This window comes from Convolutriloba macropyga, chromosome 1, assembly GCF_964194025.1.
Source record: "Convolutriloba macropyga chromosome 1, txConMacr16.3, whole genome shotgun sequence".
In the NCBI taxonomy this organism is placed as follows: Eukaryota; Metazoa; Xenacoelomorpha; order Acoela; family Convolutidae; genus Convolutriloba; species Convolutriloba macropyga.
The window spans coordinates 80,339,195-80,363,359 of NC_134468.1; the positions used below are offsets into that span (position 1 = coordinate 80,339,195).

The 24,165-nt window shown below is 34.7% G+C and overlaps 1 protein-coding gene across 1 annotated transcript in view; it reads right to left on the reverse strand.

The window, feature by feature from the left end:
- The window catches only part of LOC142351429 (uncharacterized), a 239,390-nt gene that overhangs the window by 37,810 nt on the left and 177,415 nt on the right, over positions 1-24,165 (reverse strand). Inside the window, exon 5 of the mRNA XM_075403475.1 lies at positions 5,378-5,567. Within this exon, the coding sequence (XP_075259590.1) occupies positions 5,378-5,567 (190 nt within the window). The remainder of the gene's footprint in view (positions 1-5,377; positions 5,568-24,165) is intronic.

Below are 24,165 nucleotides of genomic sequence, written 5' to 3' on the forward strand. Positions count from 1 at the left end.
TTTGTCATAATTAAAAAAAAATAATCCAGTTGCTCTTGACTAATAAGATTTATAGATAATAGCTGTTTAGATATATTTAACATTTCATCATTCAAACCATCCTGACCGGCTTTCATTTCCAGTATAAGAAGTTCTGGTCGTTCTATTAAATTGTTAGGGTTAGTAAAGCCTTTACCTAAACAACGATTTCTTCTCACTTCAAACAAGCGTTTTTATAATTTAAATCGTTTGCTTCTTTTATCACCCACTCCTGCATATCTTATATCCCGCAAAAACTTTCCTAATTTTCTTTCTTCATCTTCATCCCCAATGTCCTCATATGTTATATTTGGATTGGTAAGAAAATTAATAAAGCCATCTGAAAGTTCATATATATTATCCCCAACTAAAAATGCATTCTGCTCTAGAGTTATATCAACACCATTCATTTCAAATTCCCAAGTAGGTGTCGGTTTGATTGAGTACTAATTAACTGAAGAATATTGGCTGTGTCTGTATCGATTATAACTCGTGATTCAGCTCGAGTTTCCAGTTCCTTCAGTGCGGCAGTTTCATGAGACTTTGTCCATGCTGTAATGATCCGGGAACCGGCTACACTGATAGCCCTTCATTGTTTATCTAACTCCCGATTTTGCCAATTTAATGCTCTTAATGTTTTTTACCCTGTGCTAAATTCTTTTTATTATTAGAATTTAAGGATTTAGTTAAGAGGATCAAATAACTCCTCTATCTCACCATAATATTCTTGTTTTCTTAGCTTCTCTTCTAATCTATTTCTTCTGTTTTCTTTTTGTAATCGATTTAGTTCTATTAGTGTTTCCAGTTTACCCATTTCTGTTATGGTAAATCAATATATACAGTAATATCAGCAAAGATTAGTTCACGCTCATCATTAATAGTTAGCTCTTTAATATTCTCAATGAGTAGATTCTTGTCTTCAATAAGGCAAAAATTTATTAATAGCTTTAGCGGAGCATTAATAGCTTTATTTATTAAATCATTCTCAAAAGCATATAGATCATTATCATGAGGATATCTTTCAATATTATTCACACAGAAGCCCTTATCATCAAATGAGTTTAGGCTTCTTTTAGTTTTGTTGACTGTGACTATATTTTTACGTATCTTTATTACTCAATTTTCTTTTAAAGTTCTCTCTTTATTATACATTAGCCCATTATAGTAGTCTTCAAGTTTAGATCTATTCTCTTTCTTTATTACTTTCTCTTTAGTATCATGAGTCTCCGACCATGTTTCAGCATAATATAAAAAAGTTTTTGTTCTTTATAAAAAATACTATTAACTCATCTATGATTTTACTTCCAAATTCATATTAAAATTTACCAGGTACTTTATTGGTTTTGATTGATATATCAAGATTGCTTAACTCAGTGTACTCGTCAGGGAAATTGACTTCACTATAACTTATTATGAAGCTAGCATTATCCATATAATGTAGCTGCAGATCCTTGAATGATGGTTTTAGAACATTATCAAATGTATCAGACATATGCTAATTTTTAAGTTCTAATACTTTAGCACCCAGATATAATGGCTAATGATATTTTATTTCTTTATTATAAAAATCTATTAGATCTGTGCCTCTATATCTAAATATATCTTTGAACGTTGGTTTGGATACAGATTTAGGTATTTCGTATTCATCTGTTAGTATTTTAGCTTCTATATGCATTAGAGGATTCTCACAGTTTTTACGAAATAGAGCAATATTCACTAGCTTAAAGGTATCTCTCTCAGGTTCAGTTTTAGCATTAGCTCTCATCTCAATATTAAGGTCTATATAGTCTCTAAGAATACAGTCTTGTTTAAATTTAATTATTCTATGTACTTAGTAACCTCTGCTTCCATACTAACAACAAACTTTAACACTCTATAGTTCATTGGATATTCTGTTTTATTGTTTTGGTCTAAGAATAGTTTCTCTGCTCTTGTCTTGCGCTACCTTTCCCTCTTTCTCTATAGCCTAATTCATATTTTTCTATTTTTCCTTCAAGTGTGAGTAGTTGCACACATCTAGTCTTATCTCTACATTTATCTGTATAATTTATATGACAAATGACCCAATACCCATAGTAACTATCATCAGTAGTATTTAGTATTTTGTCTAGAGATACGTCTGTATAGCTAAAGTCTCTTTATGATCATTTCGGCCTTAGAGCAAAGCCGTATAGATTGTTAGCATGTATGTATTGGATGGACCTCTGGTCATTCTGCGCTATGGATCTTTGACTAGAACTCGAGTTGAGATTAGGATTATGACTATAACATATCACAAATCTATTACCCATGACAACACATATACCACCTCTTATTGAATCAATGAAGCATTTCAGCATATATATATCTTGAATAGTATCTAGAGCTACTCCACTTGTCTTTAGAAAACAGTCAAGGCTATAGCTAGGAAGGCGTATGTAGTGTAGTGGGTTAAGTTTATATGTTTTTATATTTAGTCTAATATATGAGCTAAAACCATATTGTAATATATAAATATCATTTTGCATGTATTCAAGGGTTAACTCTTTACCAGTCTTCCTGCTATTAGCTTTATTAGAGTTATCAACTTTTTCTCGAGATGATAGTTTGATTATTAAGGCATATTTGGAGTCCTCTCTAGTTACGTTACCTAATATATTATAATGTGATTGTTAGGCTTTAACATACTCGCATGGACATAACGATTTGTTTGTTAGATTATAAATCACAGCTATTTTGCTTATGTATGTGCCCATAAAACTACAAATATCCATAAACTTTAATATGCCTACTCGAAATGTTCTAGTTTTACCCTCATCACAAGGAAGAGCTTTTATTTTTCTTTTATTATTATTTTGATTGAATATCTCATCAAACAGTAGATTGAAGGCATAGCCTTTACCATTGAGGAATACAACTGGTATAATAAGTTGATCTTTATTGTTGAGATTACATATCGTACATGCTGAACCTCTGTATTTGCCTGTTTTATGACAATGATCTCTGACTTTGTTTATGCATTGTATATCACATATAGGGCACATGTTATTAGCGATATACTACAGTTCATCTTCAGTAGTAAATACCATGGTCTTGTTTAGTCAGATATTATATTTACATTCTATATCTAATAAGTCTATACCAAAACCTTTAGTACAATCAGTACCAAAGTAATCTTTATAGTAGTCATTGCCCCAGCCGACGCCTACTGAAATAGGCACATGCTTAGATATTACAAACATGTTATCTCCTATAATTCTTTTTATACCTTTCATATAACATTCAATATCAGTGTATAAAACATTCTCTACTTCTTGTTGTTTGTGATAATTCTTGAATGTTATGTTTCTTTGTTGGGCAAACAATCTTTGGCTTTATTTGTACATAACATTTGTGTTCAATATATTTAACTTCAGAGTCATACCAGTATTCACAGTTATCACAATGCCATAGTTTACATTTTGTGGTACTAGGTCTTTCTAGTAATTCATCTAAATTTTTATTCAGTGCACAGTGTCCATTCCAAACTAATAGTCTAACGTTCTTTCTATCTTTGGAAAAAATTTGATATATTACTGATATTTCTACTTTGATATTACCACAAGTTTTATAGATAGATATATTAAATTTATATTTATCTTGCATTCTAGTTATATACTCGTAATCACCTTCAGACAGTTCATAGTCATCGATTAGATTAGACACATATTTGCTTTCACTAGTCCCATCTTTATCCACAGGATATAGTCCAGCAATGATGGATAATCTAACACAATTATATTTATAATTCTTTATGTTTAATTTATCTTTAGTTGTTGTTATCTGGTAAGACATCTGGCAAGTTAGTGATAGCACCTAATTATGGCTGAGTTATTTCTACGTTTAATTGTAATATCTGTTACACCAACAAAATCAGAGTCATAGCCTTGATCTGCAAATGTTTCTATAGATAGCTCTAGCCATTGGTTAAGATCATCCTGATTAAGAGTTCTAGTCATATGTTCATCAGTTCTTAGAGTTACTAGTCTAGTTTTATTTGCTCAACCTCAGGTGTTCTCTTCTTTTTATACAGTTAGCAGTGACTTTATATTTATATGATTTATATGGTATATTATCTATAACATATTTCACAGCTTCAATTAATATCAGTGATGTAGCCTTGGTCTAATCTGCTGATATAGGGCTGGTGATGACTAAAAGAACAAGTAAAATTAAATATATCACTAGTTTCTAGTTTCTCTCGCCGGTGAATGTTCTCATGTGTTCTCAGAGACTTCTCACTTCTAAATGTTGTACCACAAAACGCACAGTTATTTTTTCTTGAATATTTAATACCATCATCATAGTCTGAGTCAGCTTTAGTTTTATCTTTAGTATTATCTCCAGCTTCAGCTTTATCTTCAGTTTTAGCTTTATCATTAGACTCAGCTTTAGCTACAGAATCAAATTCCTCCTCACATTCCTCTCTTGCTCTGTTTAAGTGATAATCACTTTAATTATGTTTCAGATAATCTTTCATTGAGTTGAAAGATCAATTGCAAATGCCACTCTCGAAGTTTCTATTAGTATGCATTTTTAATAAAAAAAATTGAATTTCAAAAATAGATAAAGGGATTTTATAGTGTAATAATTGTAAACATAAGCCATATTTCTCCTTATTTTTTGTTATAGTTATATCTTTATCTTATGTTATAGATAGATCTTTTCCTTATGCTATAGATAGATCATTATCTTAAGCTATAGATAGATCTTTTTCTTATGCCAGAGATATATCTTTCTCTTATGCTATAGATAGATCTTAATCTGTATCTTTTATTACAAATAATCTATCTTCAATCTTTTATTATAAATATATCACTACCTTTATCTTTTATTAGAAATAGATCTCTATCTTTATCTTTTATTATAAATAGATCTCTATCTTTATTTTATGCTTTAGATTAGACATAGACATAACCCAAGTAGTGCGTAAAAAGTGCCCTGTGCTTGAGAGCTTGGGTTTTGGTATAAATGCTCATATTTTGTTATGGTTGAGACCATAGGTTGGACTTTAGCTCGAGTTAAAATCAGAACTATAATCTGAACCTAAACCATAGAGTAGGTAAAAGCCATACTTGGTTTTCCAATTCACAACTAGGACCTGCGAAGCCCCTTCCCTGATATAATTAGAAATAAAACAGGATATTTGATGAGGGTTCTATTAAAAAAAGCTCAAGATTGTTCAAAATGGGCAGTTTTACAAAAACCAAATTGTGCGCACTCCAAAATGAGCATTTTTACAAATACCAAATTTTGAGCTCCCAATATGAGCATTTTTGCCATGGCTTAGAGTCCACGCGGGGTGGGCAGAAGAAGAGATCCGAAATTTTCATTTTTATACCTGCGGATGGTGTCTCGTTACAAGTTGATTGTGTCGAAAGTTGAAACAAGCCACAGAGGGATACAGTCCTGCAGTGAGACATGCCTTCACCACAGCCCAATTCTCACTATTCACATTCAGATCTCTTATGTCGCCCCCTCCCTTCGGCTGCACAAACTGCTGCGCACGCATGCCACATAAAACACTCGTCCTTAAAACATCATATACGTAACTCCTAACGAACCCCTCAGATTGGCACAAAGTAGGTACCATTGTGCCGATCAATAGGTGCCAACATTGTGTCATTCAATGAGTGAGAAAAAGCATTCAATTGATACACTGAGTGAGACAAGTCAGGACTCGAACGTGAAAGTAGTGATTTACGCAAAAACAAAAAAGAGTGATCGAAAGGGAAGAGAAAAAGATAACAGGACAAGTTCTACAACAATTCAGAATTTTTTTTGACTAAATAAAAAAACTAGACATAAGAAATTACTCGGAATGGATTTGAAAACATTTTAGTAAAAAATGGAAAATAAACGAAAAATAGTAAACAAAACAAACAAAGTCAAGTTTACGCAAGAAGTAAGGTGTCTTACTGGGCACGCAACGGGGGGGGGGGGGGGGGACATTTGGGTGTTACTGTTTTCGCAACGGGGGGGGGGGGACAAAAAAATTTTTCTAAAAGCTGGTAGTTTTCGGCGTTTTCACCGCTCTTGACAAAACGCCAAAAACTATCAACATTTTTAACTTTTTTTGTGTCCCCCTCCCCCCCCCCGTTGCGAACACAGTAACACGCAAATGTCCCCCCCCCCGTTGCGTGCCCAGTAAGATACATTTTTGGTAAATTTTGTGATTTTTTGACGTTTTTGATAGGTATGGTTTGTTTTAGATGTTAGTCGGGAAGTAGCATTGCTGTTTCAGTGGTTGTCATTTTGCAATCAGCCCAGGTGAGTCCTATCAGTGAAAGAAATTTTTTTTTGAAAATTGAAAAAAAAATTACAAATTCAAAGTGTTAAAATTGCATGAATTGTATTTTGCGCTGGGTTTCAGGTCTCAAAGGCAATTCACCTGGTTGGCCTAATCATCGAAAAAAAATTTTGAAAATTTTTGGGAAAATTCAAAAATTTTGAAGTTTTAAAATTGTGTGAAATGCAATTTGCGCAGGGTTTCAGGTGTTAAAGTTAATTTCTTGTGGAAATCATTTTACCTGGTACTAAGATAATATCAAATGTTTTATAACCAAAAGTTGTCATCAATCACGGCTTACCAACTAGTTGAAAAAAATTGTTGACTGTTTGTAGTATAGTTTATGTCGGTTGCTATCAGTCAGTCCTCTCAAATACTCTTTTAACCCTTCATTTGATCATGCATGAGAACAAAATATAGTAATAGGCAAGGAAGTGAGCGGTTGCTGCTGTACCTGTGCTGTTGTTAGAACTATCTTTGTCACCAATCTATTTTTAGAATAAAATTTATACTATGACTGACTACTATAGTAACTGCCAAAGGTCATTTTACACGAGTAGTTGTAATCGATTGTGATTGTGGGACCGATCGACCGAGAGTGTCAATGAATTATTTTTGAATAAGTATACATGTTCAACTGTCTTCATTGGGTGGTTTTGTTATTACAGTTTAACACAGTACTTGTACAGCAATAGAGCAGACTCAATAGAAATTGTTCGAGTTTCAGTTAGAGTTTGATTTGTAAATAAACTACGTCACTGGTTGAAGATTGTTCCTTCTTTGACTTTTCTCACGATATTACTTGTACAGAAAAACGTTATGTAGTGGCTTGTGTAAAAACTTACGACTCTACTGGAACATATATAACGGTAAAACTTTTCAAAAAGGATAACTTCTGTGATCAAACCCCAGACAATAAAAACAATTGCAACAGTGATGGTTTCAAATTCAACCAGAGAATTAAACTATCTTTAGCTGAGTTTGAACAATTATCTCAAAGCTACACTTCACTCTGTGAAAAGCTAAAGACTGGACAATCAGAACAATCTATCAAAAAAGAACGCAATAAGATAACGGGAAGAAAACGACGTTTTAAGTTTGCGTTCTCATCGGAGACGAATTCAACTCATGTTGCGGATCGATCAAAGAAGAAAGCGAAGAAAAGTTCTGAGAACGACACACAGTAGTAAAAATGATTGAGGCAATGTTTGAACGAACACCTGATTTTTTTCGACAGTTTCAAAAAAAATTCACTATTTTATCTGTAGAAGTTCGCCAATTTTTGATACTAAAGGAATCAACAACAGTTTTGCTTACAGTTTGCATGAGATTAACAGCTTTTGTAGAATAAAAGAACAACATTATCATGTTTTTGCAGCTTTGGATCAAGTAACAGAGGCTTTCAAAAAAAATTCTTCAAAGCCCTATTCAATACCTTGACTATACACATGCTTCAGACTTCTACTCCACAAAACACAATCTGTCAACATCACTTTTCACGGTGAAATTTTTGAGAAGTAGCAGCAAGCAGTCATTTGTAATCACCAACAACGGCTAGATTTATATAGCTCCAAAAGAAGGCTTCCAAATATCTTTGAACTGGAGACGGTCAAAGAGAATGTTTATGTTCAAACTGATTTCATACCAACTTAAACTTTGAACCAATTTTTATGTTTTCGTCAGAACAGTTCTTATGCAAAATTTTTGAAATTTATTGATATTATTAGTGGATATGGCACCCTGAATGTTGATAATGAGAATGTAAAAATTAACTTTCGATTTGAATTAAAAAATTAATCCCACATTTTTCATTATAAAAACCGAGCCGTCTAGCTTCAAAGGAAAAAAGCTACTAATTTACGAAAACGATTGATGCTAAAAAAATTTAAATTGATTGATTTGTCCTACATCATATGCTTAGCAAATCGTAGTAAATCATCATCGTTCATGTAGTGTACATACGGATACCTATATGTGAAAATAATATGAGCAATATAAATACAAAAGAGTCCATACAGTTTTGAGTTTGGGTTCTGAATTGGTTGTAATCTGAGGAATTGAACAATTTCTTCTCCGAAGAAGAACTGCAGCAGTGGAGTGTATACGAAATGGTAGCAATCCAGTGCTTGCTCAAGTGGATCAGCAAAATATATTGTTTTCTTAAAATTACAAATCAATAGCCAATGACTACCCGATGATGTGTATATTGATGCATTGACCACAGCAAAGCAATTATCTGATAGTTTTGGAACTCACTGTGTCAACCATTCGTTCCCCCAGGAATAAAATTTCAACGTTGTCACCCAAAGGTGTTCCAAAAGTGAGCTCCACTGAAATTGAACAATTTGTTAATTCAGGATGAATGAAATCGTGTGAAGCCTCCTGTGTTGAAGTAAGGTCGAATGCCAAAATAAAGTGATTTGAATAATCGGCTAGGGGAATGCCATGACCCCCTTTATCAGGAAAAATCTAGAGCTTCAAACGTGTTGCAGTAGACACGTTGATCTGAGGTTGTTGAATTAGGTGTTCCAACAACCAGTAGTCCATTTCGATAAATCACTATTTCATTCAACTTGAATTTCTGGTAATGGAAAGAGTTCGTTTGGTTAATTCCTAAATATGACTGATTTGTTGACATAGCAAGAATCATTCTTCGAACAGGTTCTTTCGAGAAGATGTCTTCTTGACTCCAACTGCGGATGCCTGCAGTGGCAAGAAAAGCTCTAGGCAACACCTCCGTGTACCGATAGACAGCCGGTGTTTTCAGCAAAGTTTTTTCTATCGCAGACAACACATGATCAGCCACGGTCATTTTGCTTCAACAATTTTTACTCTGTTATGTTTATTAGATTCGGATATGACGGTAAAATCGTTTGGAGATCTTCTGAAGGAGATGCGTAGGGTAACATCACTGAGAAGATATTTGTCACAAGTCAATATATCACTGGCCAGTTTTCCAAGTAGAGAACATTCCAGAGAGTCAGCAACTAAAGCTTTTCGCGAAGCAATATCACTAGCTCTGTTGTCAGCTCCATCAATTTTAGCCGGTTCGTCTTGATAATAATAGACTTGACAAACTATTCAAGTGTTCTTTGATGTTCTTCCGTATGAGAATTCTGTTTCTATGAAAGCCTTGTGTGCGTAGTTGCCGCTTGTATTTGACAATTTAACGCCATTCGCCGAGACGGTACTCTGTGAAAACAGAGAGTGCAATGCGTTATTGCTAAAATACGGCGAATCTTTGTTTGTTGCATCAGTAACAGTTCTCAAATCGGCGTCATTGGTTCTCGTGATTTTGCATTTTATTTCAAGTAAAAACTTCTGCAAATCAATAAAGTTGTTCCTGTCGCCAACAACTTCGAATTCCAGCATTGGACCATCCGGTGAGTATGATGGAACAACCTTTTGGGTAAAAGCATTGTCAAAGGTTATGAGGAGAGGCTGCTTTTCAAACACGTCTAGAGTTGTGCGTGTTGCCTCTGCTGGCAATAAATTAGTATTAATTTTTCACTCTGGAAAAAAAATCTGACCGACTTCTCAGTAACGATTGTTTTCTCTGAATGATTTTTCGGGATTTCACAGGACCGCTCTGTTTCTGTTTTTTATAAACATTTCCACCACGAACACCTCCAATTCGGGCTCTTGAGCCACCGACTTGTTTCTTTACCGTTTTCTGAACAGTTGATTTGAGTGCTTCTTTAGGACTCTTCTTTTTGGCTACAACGTCAACAATCTCTGGTGCCGCCTGTACAAACAGTTCTCTTCCAATCTTTTTAGCAACACGCCACAAAATTTTTTTTTAGCTATCGGTATGGCCGCCGTACCAATTCCTGCCGCTAAAGCCCCGAACCCGCTGCCTCGCTGACGATAGTGTCCTGCAAAGAATGGTGAAACGGATTGTTGTAGATAGTAAACTTCCATTTAATTAAATCTTTTAAAGATTAAAGTCAGAATAACTTTTCCGATTCCCGTAACTGGAACAAATTAGCCGGTTTTGGTTCTCAACTGAACCTCAATACACTGAAAATTGTTTGACAACAATTTCTTATATTCCAAATTGCTAAAAACTATTCTATGCGTAGGTTCAAGTTCACAAAGGCTACTGTTTTTCAGGCGTTGTTTTTAATCAATGACCCGAATCAGCGGAGCTTTTGTGTCTCTAATGTGTTGGTACTCAATTATGCTGCTGTATACAAATATCAATTGTTTTCCTGCAAGCAGATTAAAAGGGTAATCAGCGACAAAAGCTTTTGCTTCTCCGTCACCCATTGTCAAATTGTCAAAGGAGTGTGTAATTTTATAACCAATATGAGTGCCTGAGCCATCTTTGATTCCTCCAAAGGCCAGAGTGCTTGGTATTTCTTCATCAGGAAATGTAATTCCTTCATTTTTGCCGAAAAACAAAACCAAAATGCCTGTGATTTTATTGCACTGATGACTGAATTAAGTTAGACCAGTCGCTGTCTTGATGGCTTTTATCAGGTGTTCCAAGTTCTCATAGCTTCCAGCACTGATCAAGTCTCCCCTTTGTATGGTTTTGATACAGCACCAGTTGGAATACTTCTCTGATGGCTTTTGTAACCTTCAGAGGAATACTTTATGATTCGATTGCTATTAACCTGGTTGATTCTGGACGGAAACATAATTTCACTCAAAGCTACTCTCCAATCACCTTCCAGGCTGATTTCTTCATTAAAAAAGTTTTTGAAGTTAGCCAAAGTATTCTCTGGGAAGATGCTCATGGAAGCTGATGAAACTAAATGTATGGTAAACTCATTCATGCTTTGTGAACGCTTCGCTATTGTCAGCAACTTTTACTTATTCCAACTGATAGAACTTACCCCTGATTGGATTTTGATTGGAATCAATTAGGCTGTATGTTGGAGGGTTTATCGTTGGAATATCGTAAATTTCAAACACTTCAATGGTAAAGGTCTGTTTATAACCTTTTCGGAAGGGTAAATCGACTTTTGATATTCTAACAAAATCACCAATTCAAAATTTTGGTCGACTGACTAATTTCTCGGACGCAATTGTGTTTCATGATAACAGATAAGAAACGTCTTTTTTGGTGACTTTATTCGGAGCTATTTTTTTACACGGTTGATGCGCGAGTTTATTGTCTGCACGAAATTTTTAAACTGAGAGATGTATGAATATGTCCATTTTTCTTCCAGATAATTGTAAATAATGTTTTTTAAAGAGCGGGTGTTTCTTTCAGCAAAAGCAGACTGCTTTGCGCTGAAAGTTCGATAAATTTCAATGTTTCACCTCTGGCAAAGTGTTTTTAAGTTTCCCTTAAACTCCCTTCCAGCGTCCACCCAAACCTTTTTCGGCTGTTTATGCTTAATCATTTGTTTGAAGGCTTCAGCTGTTGTTGTTGCATATTTTGATTTGAGTGGTTCAACACCTAGAAAGCGTGAAAGACAGTCAACAGCAATCAATAAGTACTTAATACCTGCGTTCTGTTTTGACAGTTTGTCCACGTGTGCCAAATCAAGAGACCAAATTTCATTAATGTCATATGCAATAACTTTCAGACGTGCAAACTTTTTTCGAAACCCTTTATATTTTGTGAGCATTTTTGTTTGCTAGAAACTGTTTCACTTTGCGAGGCTGCAAATTTGTGCTTTTTTGTAAATGTTGAACGCTTCCAAACGCAGCTTGTCCTTTTGTGAAAATCGACTGCAGCAATTTTTCGTCACTCGTCGTAAGATTCCCATTGTTTTTCCTTCTGTACACTTGGTTCGTAGGGAGTTTCGAAACCTTCCTCTGCTTTTTGGTCATTACTGCTTTCGTCTTCGGTGAGTAGTGCTCTGCTGGACTGTTGTTGCTTCTGGTCGTCTTGTTTCTGGGGCTTCTGAAACTTTGAACGTCTTTGTTTCTGTGATTCCTGGAAGATTTTTCTTTTTGTTGCGGTTTCTGGAGAATTTTTCCTGATCGAAGTTTTAGCATAGCTGTTAATTAGTTGTTCCTCCTTTATTTGTAACTTTTAATAATTCAAAATAATCAGGACTGTCAATTTTCTTTGTTGGTTGCTGTAAATTGTACAAGAAAGCGAATGCGTTTATATCAGTTGGACTATTGTCAATGAGTAACTTCAAGTCTTCACCAATGAGCACACAATTAGACTTTTTAATTAAATTTATATATATCACAATTTAGGTATTTTGAATGAGGGAAAAGAGATGATAATGTTTTTGGGACCTGATCTGCCCGTCTATTTGAATGTTTGAGCCGATTCTCATCAATATCAACACCAGAGTCTTATTCCAACAGTTTTTCATTGATCTGCGCTTCATTGCGTACCTTTGGTTGCATTCTATTTATAACAGACAGCTGTGCTGATTTGTATTTAATGTCACGATTCTCTAAGACCAGGATTTGGTATGGTTGAGTTTTCATATAAACTTTTTTGGGAATTAAAATAAACTCCTCAGCAGTTATCATTTTCTTCTCTTTTACGATTGACTCAAATACTGGTAGCAAAAAAGAATAATGAGCCGAACTAGATCAAAACCTGTTTTTGTGAGTAATATGGCTCTTTTCTTTTCAACTGAAACATTTTTACGAAGAACAGTCTTGATCACGTTGTCATATTGCTCCAAATTATTAATCTGAACTTCCTTATGTCCTCTGATGACGTTGTAAAAACATTCACACAGTACCAATACAATATTGTCGTCGGAAGTGCGGAGAAATTTCCTCAACTCGGGATCAGATAAAAGTACCATTGGCTTCAGTATAAAGAATTTCTCGTTCATTTGATATGTGAGTAATATCGGCTTTGTCTGAAGGTATGTAGAACACCGACGGTCCAGGCTCTGTAATGTTTGAAAAATCGTAGACAGTCCAAAGTTTTTGGATCGAGGTCATTCAATAAGTGTCCAAATTGTTCTCTTGTTGCTATTTCAAAACAATTTTTTAAAAAAAATGATTAAGATTCAGTTGCTTACCGAGAAACTCGACTTGCTGAATGTCACGTGGTGATTTGAACAAAATGATATGAATTGTATTCAAATCTATTGTTTGTGACCGTTTACTTTGCTGGTAAAGATTGTGTTTCACATAAATGACATTAATGTTCTTGTGTCGACCGCCGGTAGCCAGCTTGCCAAATTCTTTGTCATTTAAAATTTCCTCAAAAGAGTCGTCAAATATAGGCAAACAATTTTCAATTTTTTGCAAAAACTCAAAGTTTGTGAATTTTTTGACAACAATGTTTGAATGCTGGTCAACTTGTGTGTATATTGGTTGCATTTCGTGGTAGAGAAAAACAACATTTTTAAACTTTGGATAAAAGGTGTTTCCTGTTATTAATCTGAAAACTAAATTCGTTTTACAAAATCTACTGTTATTAATCTGAAAACTAAATTCGTTTTACAACATCTATAAGATCTACAGCAATTTCAACAAGTTTAATCAAAACACCCGAATGTAGTAGGCTCGTGCAAACTTTTTTTCGAAACCCTTTATGTTTTGTGAGCATTTTTGTTTGCTAGAAACTGTTTCACTTTGCGAGGCTGCAAATTTGTGCTTTTTTGTAAATGTTGAACGCTTCCAAAAGCAGCTGGTCCTTTTGTGTAAATCGACTGCAGCAATTTTTCGTCACTCGTCGTAAGATTCCCATTGTTTTTCCTTCTGTACACTTGGTTCGTAGGGAGTTTCGAAACCTTTCTCTGCTTTTTGGTCATTACTGCTTTCGTCTTCCGTGAGTAGTGCTCTGCTGGACTGCTGTTGCTTCTGGTCGTCTTGTTTCTGGGGCTTCTGAAACTTTGAACGTCTTTGTTTCTGTGATTCCTTGAAGATTTTTCTTTTTGTTGTGGTTTCTGGAGAATTTTTCCTGATCGAAGTTTTAGCATAGCTGTTAATTAGTTGTTCCTCCTGTATTTGTAACACTTTTAAAAATTCAAAATAATCAGGACTGTCAATTTTCTTTGTTGGTTGCTGTAAATTGTACAAGAAAGCGAATGCGTTTATGTCAGTTGGACTATTGTCAATGAGTAACTTCTCGTCTTCACCAATGAGCACACGATTAGACTTTTTAATTAAATTTACTATATAATCACAATTTAGGTATTTTGAATGAGGGAAAAGAGATGATAATGTTTTTGGGACCTGATCTGCCCGTCTATTTGAATGTTTGAGCCGATTCTCATCAATATCAACACCAGAGTCTTATTCCAACAGTTTTTCATTGATCTGCGCTTCATTGCGTACCTTTGGTTGCATTCTATTTATAACAGACAGCTGTGCTGATTTGTGTTTAATGTCACGATTCTCTAAGACCAGGATTTGGTATGGTTGAGTTTTCATATAAACTTTTTTGGGAATTAAAATAAACTCCTCAGCAGTTATCATTTTCTTCTCTTTTACGATTGACTCAAATACTGGTAGCAAAAAAGAATAATGAGCCAAACTAGATCAAAATCTGTTTTTGTGAGTAATATGGCTCTTTTCTTTTCAACTGAAACATTTTTACGAAGAACAGTCTTGATCACGTTTTCATATTGCTCCAAATTATTAATCTGAACTTTCACATGTCCTCTGATGACGTTGTAAAAACATTCACACAGTACCAATACAATATTGTCGTCGGAAGTGCGGAGAAATTTCCTCAACTCGGGATCAGATAAAAGTACCATTCGCTTCAGTATAAAGATTTTTTTCTCGTTCATTTGATATGTGAGTAATATCGGCTTTGTCTGAAGGTATGTAGAACACCGACGGTCCAGGCTCTGTAATGTTTGAAAAATCGTAGACAGTCCAAAGTTTTTGGATCGAGGTCAATCAATAAGTGTCCAAATTTTTCTCTTGTTGCTATTTCATAACAATTTTTTAAAAAATGATTAAGATTCAGTTGCTTACCGAGAAACTCGACTTGCTGAACGTCACGTGGTGATTTGAACAAAATGATATGAATTGTATTCAAATCTATTGTTCGTGACCGTTTACTTTGCTGGTAAAGATTGTGTTTCACATAAATGACATTAATGTTCTTGTGTCGACCGCCGGTAGCCAGATTGACAAATTCTTTGTCATCTAAAATTTCCTCAAAAGAGTCGCCAAATATAAGCAAACAATTTTCAGTTTTTTGCAAAAACTCAAAGTTTGTGAATTTTTTGAAAACAATGTTTGAATGCTGGTCAACTTGTGTGTATATTGGTTGCATTTCGTGGTAGAGAAAAACAACATTTTTAAACTTTGGATAAAAGGTGTTTCCTGTTATTAATCTGAAAACTAAATTCGTTTTACAAAATCTACTGTTATTAATCTGAAAACTAAATTCGTTTTACAACATCTATAACATCTACAGTAATTTCAACAAGTTTAATCAAAACACCCGAATGTAGTAGGCTCGTGGCAACCAACAGTCTTGAAACGCCGCCTGTCAGTTCTTGTCTTGCTCCAAAAAACGTAAACTCTAAGCGAGTCTCTTAAAACTTCAAACAGTTATAATCTTTTGAATTGCTTTTGCTCAACCTCAATAAACCACTAAGAATACAATAAAACATTGTTCGTTGTTTTGTTGATGTTTTAATTGTTTGTTCGTCTCTCTAGTTTTCTCTCATTTGATGGCTAAAAGTATGTTTTGAGAAAAAAATCTTCATAACGACAAATTCAATATGCTTTCCTGGCAGGACTCCTGGAAATTTGGTAGTTCAATATGTTTTCCTGGAAGTTTTTATCCAAGTAAATTAAATCTGTTAGTTCAAGCGCAAGACATAAGCAAATGATTTACTTCCTTAATGTCTCTATTTTTTTAGTATAATAACAAGTATTCACACAGACAGCTACAAAACGTTTTTCTGTATAGATACTGTCATGAGAAAAAACAAAGAAGGAACAATCGTCAACCAGTGACATAGTTTGTTTACAAATCAAACTCTAACTGAAACTCGAACATTCCTATTGAGTCTGCTCTATTGCTGTACAAGTACTGTGTTAAACTGTAATAACAAAACCACCCAATGCAGACAGTTGAACATGTAAACTTATTCAAAAAAAAATTCATTGACACTCTCGGTCGATCGGTCTCACAATCACAATCGATTACAACTACTCGTGTAAAATGACCTTTGGCAGTTACTATAGTAGTCAGTCATAGTATAAATTTTATTCTAAAAATAGATTGGTGACAAAGATAGTTCTAACAACAGCACAGGTACAGCAGCAACCGCTCACCTCCTTGCCTATTACTATATTTTGTTCTCATGCATGATCAAATGAAGGGTTAAAAGAGTATTTGAGAGGACTGACTGATAGCAACCGACACAAACTATACTACAAACAGTCAACAATTTTTTTCAACTAGTTGGTAAGCCGTGATTGATGACAACTTTTGGTTATAAAACATTTGATATTATCTTAGTACCAGGTAAAATGATTTCCACAAAAAAATAACTTTAACACCTGAAACCCAGCGCAAATTGCATTTTACACAATTTTGATACTTCAAAATTTTTGAATCTTCTCAAAAATTTTCAAGTTTTTTTCGATGATTAGGCCAACCAGGTGAGATTAGGTCAAGGTGAGATTAGGTCAACAAAAAATTGCTTTTGAGACCTGAAACCCAGCGCAAAATACAATTCATGCAATTTTAACACTTTAAATTTTTAAATTTTTTTTCAATTTTTTCTCAAAAAAATTTTTTTTCACTGATGAGGCTCACCTTGGCTGATTACAAAATGACAACCACTGAAAAAGCAACGTTACTTCCCGAATAACATCTACAACAAACCATACCTATCAAAAACGTCAAAAAATCACAAAAATTACCAAAAATGTGTCTTACTGGGAACGCAACGGGGGGGGGCATTTGGGTGTTACTGTGTTTGCAACGGGGGGGAGGGACACGAAAAATTTTTTCGAAAAGTTGATAGTTTTTGGCGTTTTCCACCGCTCTTGCCAAAACGCCAAAAACTATCAACTTTTAGAAAAATTTCTTTGTGTCCCCCCCGTTGCAAACACAGTAACACCCAAATGAACCCCCCCCCCCCCCCGTTGCTTGCCCAGTAAGACACCTTACTACTTACGCATGTGAACCAAAAAAAAAACAGAATAAAGAAAGTCAATTTTTGTTCAAACACCGTTTTCTAACTATATAAAATTTCAGTGAACAAACTCCACCTGGCAAACGCAGTCGCTTTTTTGCTTCATATCTTGATTCGGTCCAAAATCATTACTTCAATTTGGTATAAAAGCCATAAAATGTGCCAACAGATCTTAAAGGAGACAGCATCCCAATAAAAATCAAATTCTTTCAATTAAAAGATGAAGAACCTCCAAAAAAAGCCATTGAGGAGCTGAGGGCGTCTATAGATTATTTGAACAAAATGATAATAATTTTAACCAAAAGTTAGAGTTAAAACTTCGGACACAGTTTGAGGTATAAGGTATTCATTTCAAGCAGAAGATATACAGCTTAAGCTTGGACAGCATCAGAAACATTTGTTGGAAGCAAGTTTACTGTGTTAATGATTGAAACCTCAGTCAGACAATTTCTCCTTTCTAAGCAATGCCAATCATTTGAACTGGAATAAATTGGAACGTGGACAAAGACAGTCTAATTGTCTGTCGTGGAACTGAGCAAGAACTTCCGTCAAAAATGACTCAGAGAATTGTCCTGTCGTTTGTCTCAGCAGTCTTCGACCCACTTGGGATATGTTCACTTTTCACAACACAGATGCGGTTATAGTCTAAGAGCAATTGGTCGGCAATGGGACAAGCATGGGACAACGAATTGTCATTCGAACACTAAAAATTTGTCAGTGATTGGTGCTTTGAGTTGAGACTTCATATTTTCACAGACGCTTTAGAAGAAGCAACCTGCATTGTAACATATGTTGGCGCCACTTCAAATCAGCTACAAAAGCCATCAGACAGCAAGAAATAACGTTTGAAACTGAAAAAACTTAAAATTCGTCAAAACTCAAAAATGGTCAAAACTGAAAATTTTTAAAAGTTGGGACCGAAAATCTGTACCACCCCCGATTTTTGAAGGCAAAACCCGAGCAACCTGAGGTTATGGCACACGGTTAGGGTTACCTCTAAACTACTCATGGACCCAACGAACTTTATTGCATCAGACCCACAAGTGTGGCTATTAGCACTTATGTGGTGCAAAATTGGCATTTTTTGATATTTTGTCATTTATTGTTAAATTTCTTAAGTTGTTTGTTTTATGATACTTTAGGTGATCATTAAAGGCCAAATACCGTACATTCGAGGCATTTACAGCCAAGTAATAACCATCCGTCCTTATTTCAACAAAGACAAATATTGCAGTAATTTGACATTTACTATGTAAACAAAGACTTGAATCATTTTTTTGATTAACCAATCAGAAACAAGTAGCAATGATGTTATAACCGATAAATATTTGATTATTTACTTTACCCTAATTGTTTGATTAGTGAAACTGAATTGTATTTAGAACCATTAGAGACTGTTATACAGAGCAGTTGGCTCTCAAATTGACTAAAAATTGATTCTTCAACAACTTTAGTCTTTTTGCTAACTTTTGCTGGATCTTAAGATCTTGCGAGTTTTAAGTTAGTTGAGCTTACTTAACGAGAAGTTAGCAACATAACTAACACTGGCTGAACCACCAGAGTTTTATTCCAACAGTTTTTCATTGATCTGCGCTTCAATGCGTACCTTTGGTTGCATTCTATTTATAACAGACAGCTGTGCTGATTTGTGTTTAATGTCACGATTCTTTAAGACCAGGATTTGGTATGGTTGAGTTTTCATATAAACTTTTTTGGGAATTAAAATAAACTCCTCAGCAGTTATCATTTTCTTCTCTTTTACGATTGACTCAAATACTGGTAGCAAAAAAGAATAATGAGCCGAACTAGATCAAAACCTGTTTTTGTGAGTAATATGGCTCTTTTCTTTTCAACTGAAACATTTTTACGAAGAACAGTCTTGATCACGTTTTCATATTGCTCCAAATTATTAATCTGAGCTTTCACATGTCCTCTGATGACGTTGTAAAAACATTCACACAGTACCAATACAATATTGTCGTCGGAAGTGCGGAGAAATTTCCTCAACTCGGGATCAGATAAAAGTACCATTCGCTTCAGTATAAAGATTTTTTTCTCGTTCATTTGATATGTGAGTAATATCGGCTTTGTCTGAAGGTATGTAGAACACCGACGGTCCAGGCTCTGTAATGTTTGAAAAATCGTAAACAGTCCAAAGTTTTTGGATCGAGGTCAATCAATAAGTGTCCAAATTTTTCTCTTGTTGCTATTTCATAACAATTTTTTAAAAAATGATTAAGATTCAGTTGCTTACCGAGAAACTCGACTTGCTGAACGTCACGTGGTGATTTGAACAAAATGATATGAATTGTATTTAAATCTATTGTTCGTGACCGTTTAATTTGCTGGTAAAGATTGTGTTTCACATAAACGACATTAATGTTCTTGTGTCCACCGCCGGTAGCCAGCTTGACAAATTCTTTGTCATTTAAAATTTCCTCAAAAGAGTCGTCAAATATAAGCAAACAATTTTCAGTTTTTTGCAAAAACTCAAAGTTTGTGAATTTTTTGACAACAATGTTTGAATGCTGGTCAACTTGTGTGTATATTGGTTGCATTTCGTGGTAGAGAAAAACAACATTTTTAAACTTTGGATAAAAGGTGTTTCCTGTTATTAATCTGAAAATTAAATTCGTTTTTACAACATCTATAACATCTACAGCAATTTCAACAAGTTTAATCAAAACACCCGAATGTAGTAGGCTCGTGCAAACTTTTTTTCGAAACCCTTTATGTTTTGTGAGCATTTTTGTTTGCTAGAAACTGTTTCACTTTGCGAGGCTGCAAATTTGTGCTTTTTTGTAAATGTTGAACGCTTCCAAAAGCAGCTGGTCCTTTTGTGTAAATCGACTGCAGCAATTTTTCGTCACTCGTCGTAAGATTCCCATTGTTTTTCCTTCTCTACACTTGGTTCGTAGGGAGTTTCGAAACCTTCCTCTGCTTTTTGGTCATTACTGCTTTCGTCTTCGGTGAGTAGTGCTCTGCTGGACTGTTGTTGCTTCTGGTCGTCTTGTTTCTGGGGCTTCTGAAACTTTGAACGTCTTTGTTTCTGTGATTCCTTGAAGATTTTTCTTTTTGTTGCGGTTTCTGGAGAATTTTTCCTGATCGAAGTTTTAGCATAGCTGTTAATTAGTTGTTCCTCCTGTATTTGTAACACTTTTAAAAATTCAAAATAATCAGGACTGTCAATTTTCTTTGTTGGTTGCTGTAAATTGTACAAGAAAGCGAATGCGTTTATGTCAGTTGGACTATTGTCAATGAGTAACTTCTCGTCTTCACCAATGAGCACACGATTAGACTTTTTAATTAAATTGACTATATAATCACAATTTAGGTATTTTGAATGAGGGAAAAGAGATGATAATGTTTTTGGGACCTGCGCTGCCCGTCTATTTGAATGTTTGAGCCGATTCTCATCAATATCAACACCAGAGTCTTATTCCAACAGTTTTTCATTGATCTGCGCTTCATTGCGTACCTTTGGTTGCATTCTATTTATAACAGACAGCTGTGCTGATTTGTATTTAATGTCACGATTCTCTAAGACCAGGATTTGGTATGGTTGAGTTTTCATATAAACTTTTTTGGGAATTAAAATAAACTCCTCAGCAGTTATCATTTTCTTCTCTTTTACGATTGACTCAAATACTGGTAGCAAAAAAGAATAATGAGCCGAACTAGATCAAAACCTGTTTTTGTGAGTAATATGGCTCTTTTCTTTTCAACTGAAACATTTTTACGAAGAACAGTCTTGATCACGTTTTCATATTGCTCCAAATTATTAATCTGAGCTTTCACATGTCCTCTGATGACGTTGTAAAAACATTCACACAGTACCAATACAATATTGTCGTCGGAAGTGCGGAGAAATTTCCTCAACTCGGGATCAGATAAAAGTACCATTCGCTTCAGTATAAAGATTTTTTTCTCGTTCATTTGATATGTGAGTAATATCGGCTTTGTCTGAAGGTATGTAGAACACCGACGGTCCAGGCTCTGTAATGTTTGAAAAATCGTAAACAGTCCAAAGTTTTTGGATCGAGGTCAATCAATAAGTGTCCAAATTTTTCTCTTGTTGCTATTTCATAACAATTTTTTAAAAAATGATTAAGATTCAGTTGCTTACCGAGAAACTCGACTTGCTGAACGTCACGTGGTGATTTGAACAAAATGATATGAATTGTATTCAAATCTATTGTTCGTGACCGTTTACTTTGCTGGTAAAGATTTTGTTTCACATAAATGACATTTATGTTCTTGTGTCGACCGCCGGTAGCCAGCTTGACAAACTCTTTGTCATCTAAAATTTCCTCAAAAGAGTCGCCAAATATAAGCAAACAGTTTCCAGTTTTTTTGCAAAAACTCAAAGTTTGTGAATTTTTTGAAAACAATGTTTGAATGCTGGTCAACTTGTGTGTATATTGGTTGCATTTCGTGGTAGAGAAAAACAACATTTTTAAACTTTGGATAAAAGGTGTTTCCTGTTATTAATCTGAAAACTAAATTCGTTTTACAAAATCTACTGTTATTAATCTGAAAACTAAATTCGTTTTACAACATCTATAAGATCTACAGCAATTTCAACAAGTTTAATCAAAACACCCGAATGTAGTAGGCTCGTGGCAACCAACAGTCTTGAAACGCCGCCTGTCAGTTCTTGTCTTGATCCAAAAAACGTAAACTCTAAGCGAGTCTCTTAAAACTTCAAACAGTTATAACCTTTTGAATTGCTTTTGCTCAACCTCAATAAACCACTAAGAATACAATAAAACATTGTTCGTTGTTTTGTTGATGTTTTAATTGTTTGTTCGTCTCTCTAGTTTTCTCTCATTTGATGGCTAAAAGTATGTTTTGAGAAAAAAATCTTCATAACGACAAATTCAATGTGCTTTCCTGGCAGGACTCCTGGAAATTTGGTAGTTCAATATGTTTTCCTGGAAGTTTTTATCCAAGTAAATTAAATCTGTTAGTTCAAGCGCAAGACATAAGCAAATGATTTACTTCCTTAATGTCTCTATTTTTTTAGTATAATAACAAGTATTCACACAGACAGCTACAAAACGTTTTTCTGTATAGATACTGTCATGAGAAAAAACAAAGAAGGAACAATCGTCAACCAGTGACACAGTTTGTTTACAAATCAAACTCTAACTGAAACTCGAACATTCCTATTGAGTCTGCTCTATTGCTGTACAAGTAATGTGTTAAACTGTAATAACAAAACCACCCAATGCAGACAGTTGAACATGTAAACTTATACAAAAATAATTCATTGACACTCTCGGTCGATCGGTCTCACAATCACAATCGATTACAACTACTCGTGTAAAATGACCTTTGGCAGTTACTATAGTAGTCAGTCATAGTATAAATTTTATTCTAAAAATAGATTGGTGACAAAGATAGTTCTAACAACAGCACAGGTACAGCAGCAACCGCTCACTTCCTTGCCTATTACTATATTTTGTTCTCATGCATGATCAAATGAAGGGTTAAAAGAGTATTTGAGAGGACTGACTGATAGCAACCGACATAAACTATACTACAAACAGTCAACAATTTTTTTCAACTAGTTGGTAAGCCGTGATTGATGACAACTTTTGGTTATAAAACATTTGATATTATCTTAGTACCAGGTAAAATGATTTCCACAAGAAATTAACTTTAACACCTGAAACCCTGCGCAAATTGCATTTCACACAATTTTAAAACTTCAAAATTTTTGAATTTTCCCAAAAATTTTCAAAATTTTTTTTCGATGATTAGGCCAACCAGGTGAGATTAGGTCAACAAAAAATTGCTTTTGAGACCTGAAACCCAGCGCAAAATACAATTCATGCAATTTTAACACTAAATTTTTAATTTTTTTTTCAATTTTTTCTCAAAAAAATTTTTTTTCACTGATGAGGCTCACCTTGGCTGATTACAAAATGACAACCACTGAAAAAGCAATGTTACTTCCCGAATAACATCTACAACAAACCATACCTATCAAAAACGTCAAAAAATCACAAAAATTACCAAAAATGTGTCTTACTGGGAACGCAACGGGGGGGGGGCATTTGGGTGTTACTGTGTTCGCAACGGGGGGGACACGAAAAAATTTTTCGAAAAGTTGATAGTTTTTGGCGTTTTCCACCGCTCTTGCCAAAACGCCAAAAACTATCAACTTTTAGAAAAATTTCTTCGTGTCTCCCCCGTTGCAAACACAGTAACACCCAAATGAACCCCCCCCCCCCCCCCCGTTGCTTGCCCAGTAAGACACCTTACTACTTACGAATGTGAACCAAAAAAAAACCAGAATAAAGAAAGTCAATTTTTGTTCAAACACCGTTTTCTAACTATATAAAATTTCAGTGAACAAACTCCACCTGGCAAACGCAGTCGCTTTTTTGCTTCATATCTTGATTCGGTCCAAAATCATTACTTCAATTTGGTATAAAAACCATAAAATGCGCCAACAGATCTTAAAGGAGACAGCATCCCAATAAAAATCAAATTCTTTCAATTAAAAGATGAAGAACCCCCAAAAAAGCCATTGAGGAGCTGAGGGCGTCTATAGATTATTTGAACAAAATGATAATAACTTTAACCAAAAGTTAGAGTTAAAACTTCGGACACAGTTTGAGGTATAAGGTATTCATTTCAAGCAGAAGATATACAGCTTAAGCTTGGACAGCATCAGAAACATTTGTTGGAAGCAAGTTTAGTGTGTTAATGATTGAAACCTCAGTCAGACAATTTCTCCTTTCTAAGCAATGCCAATCATTGGAACTGGAATAAATT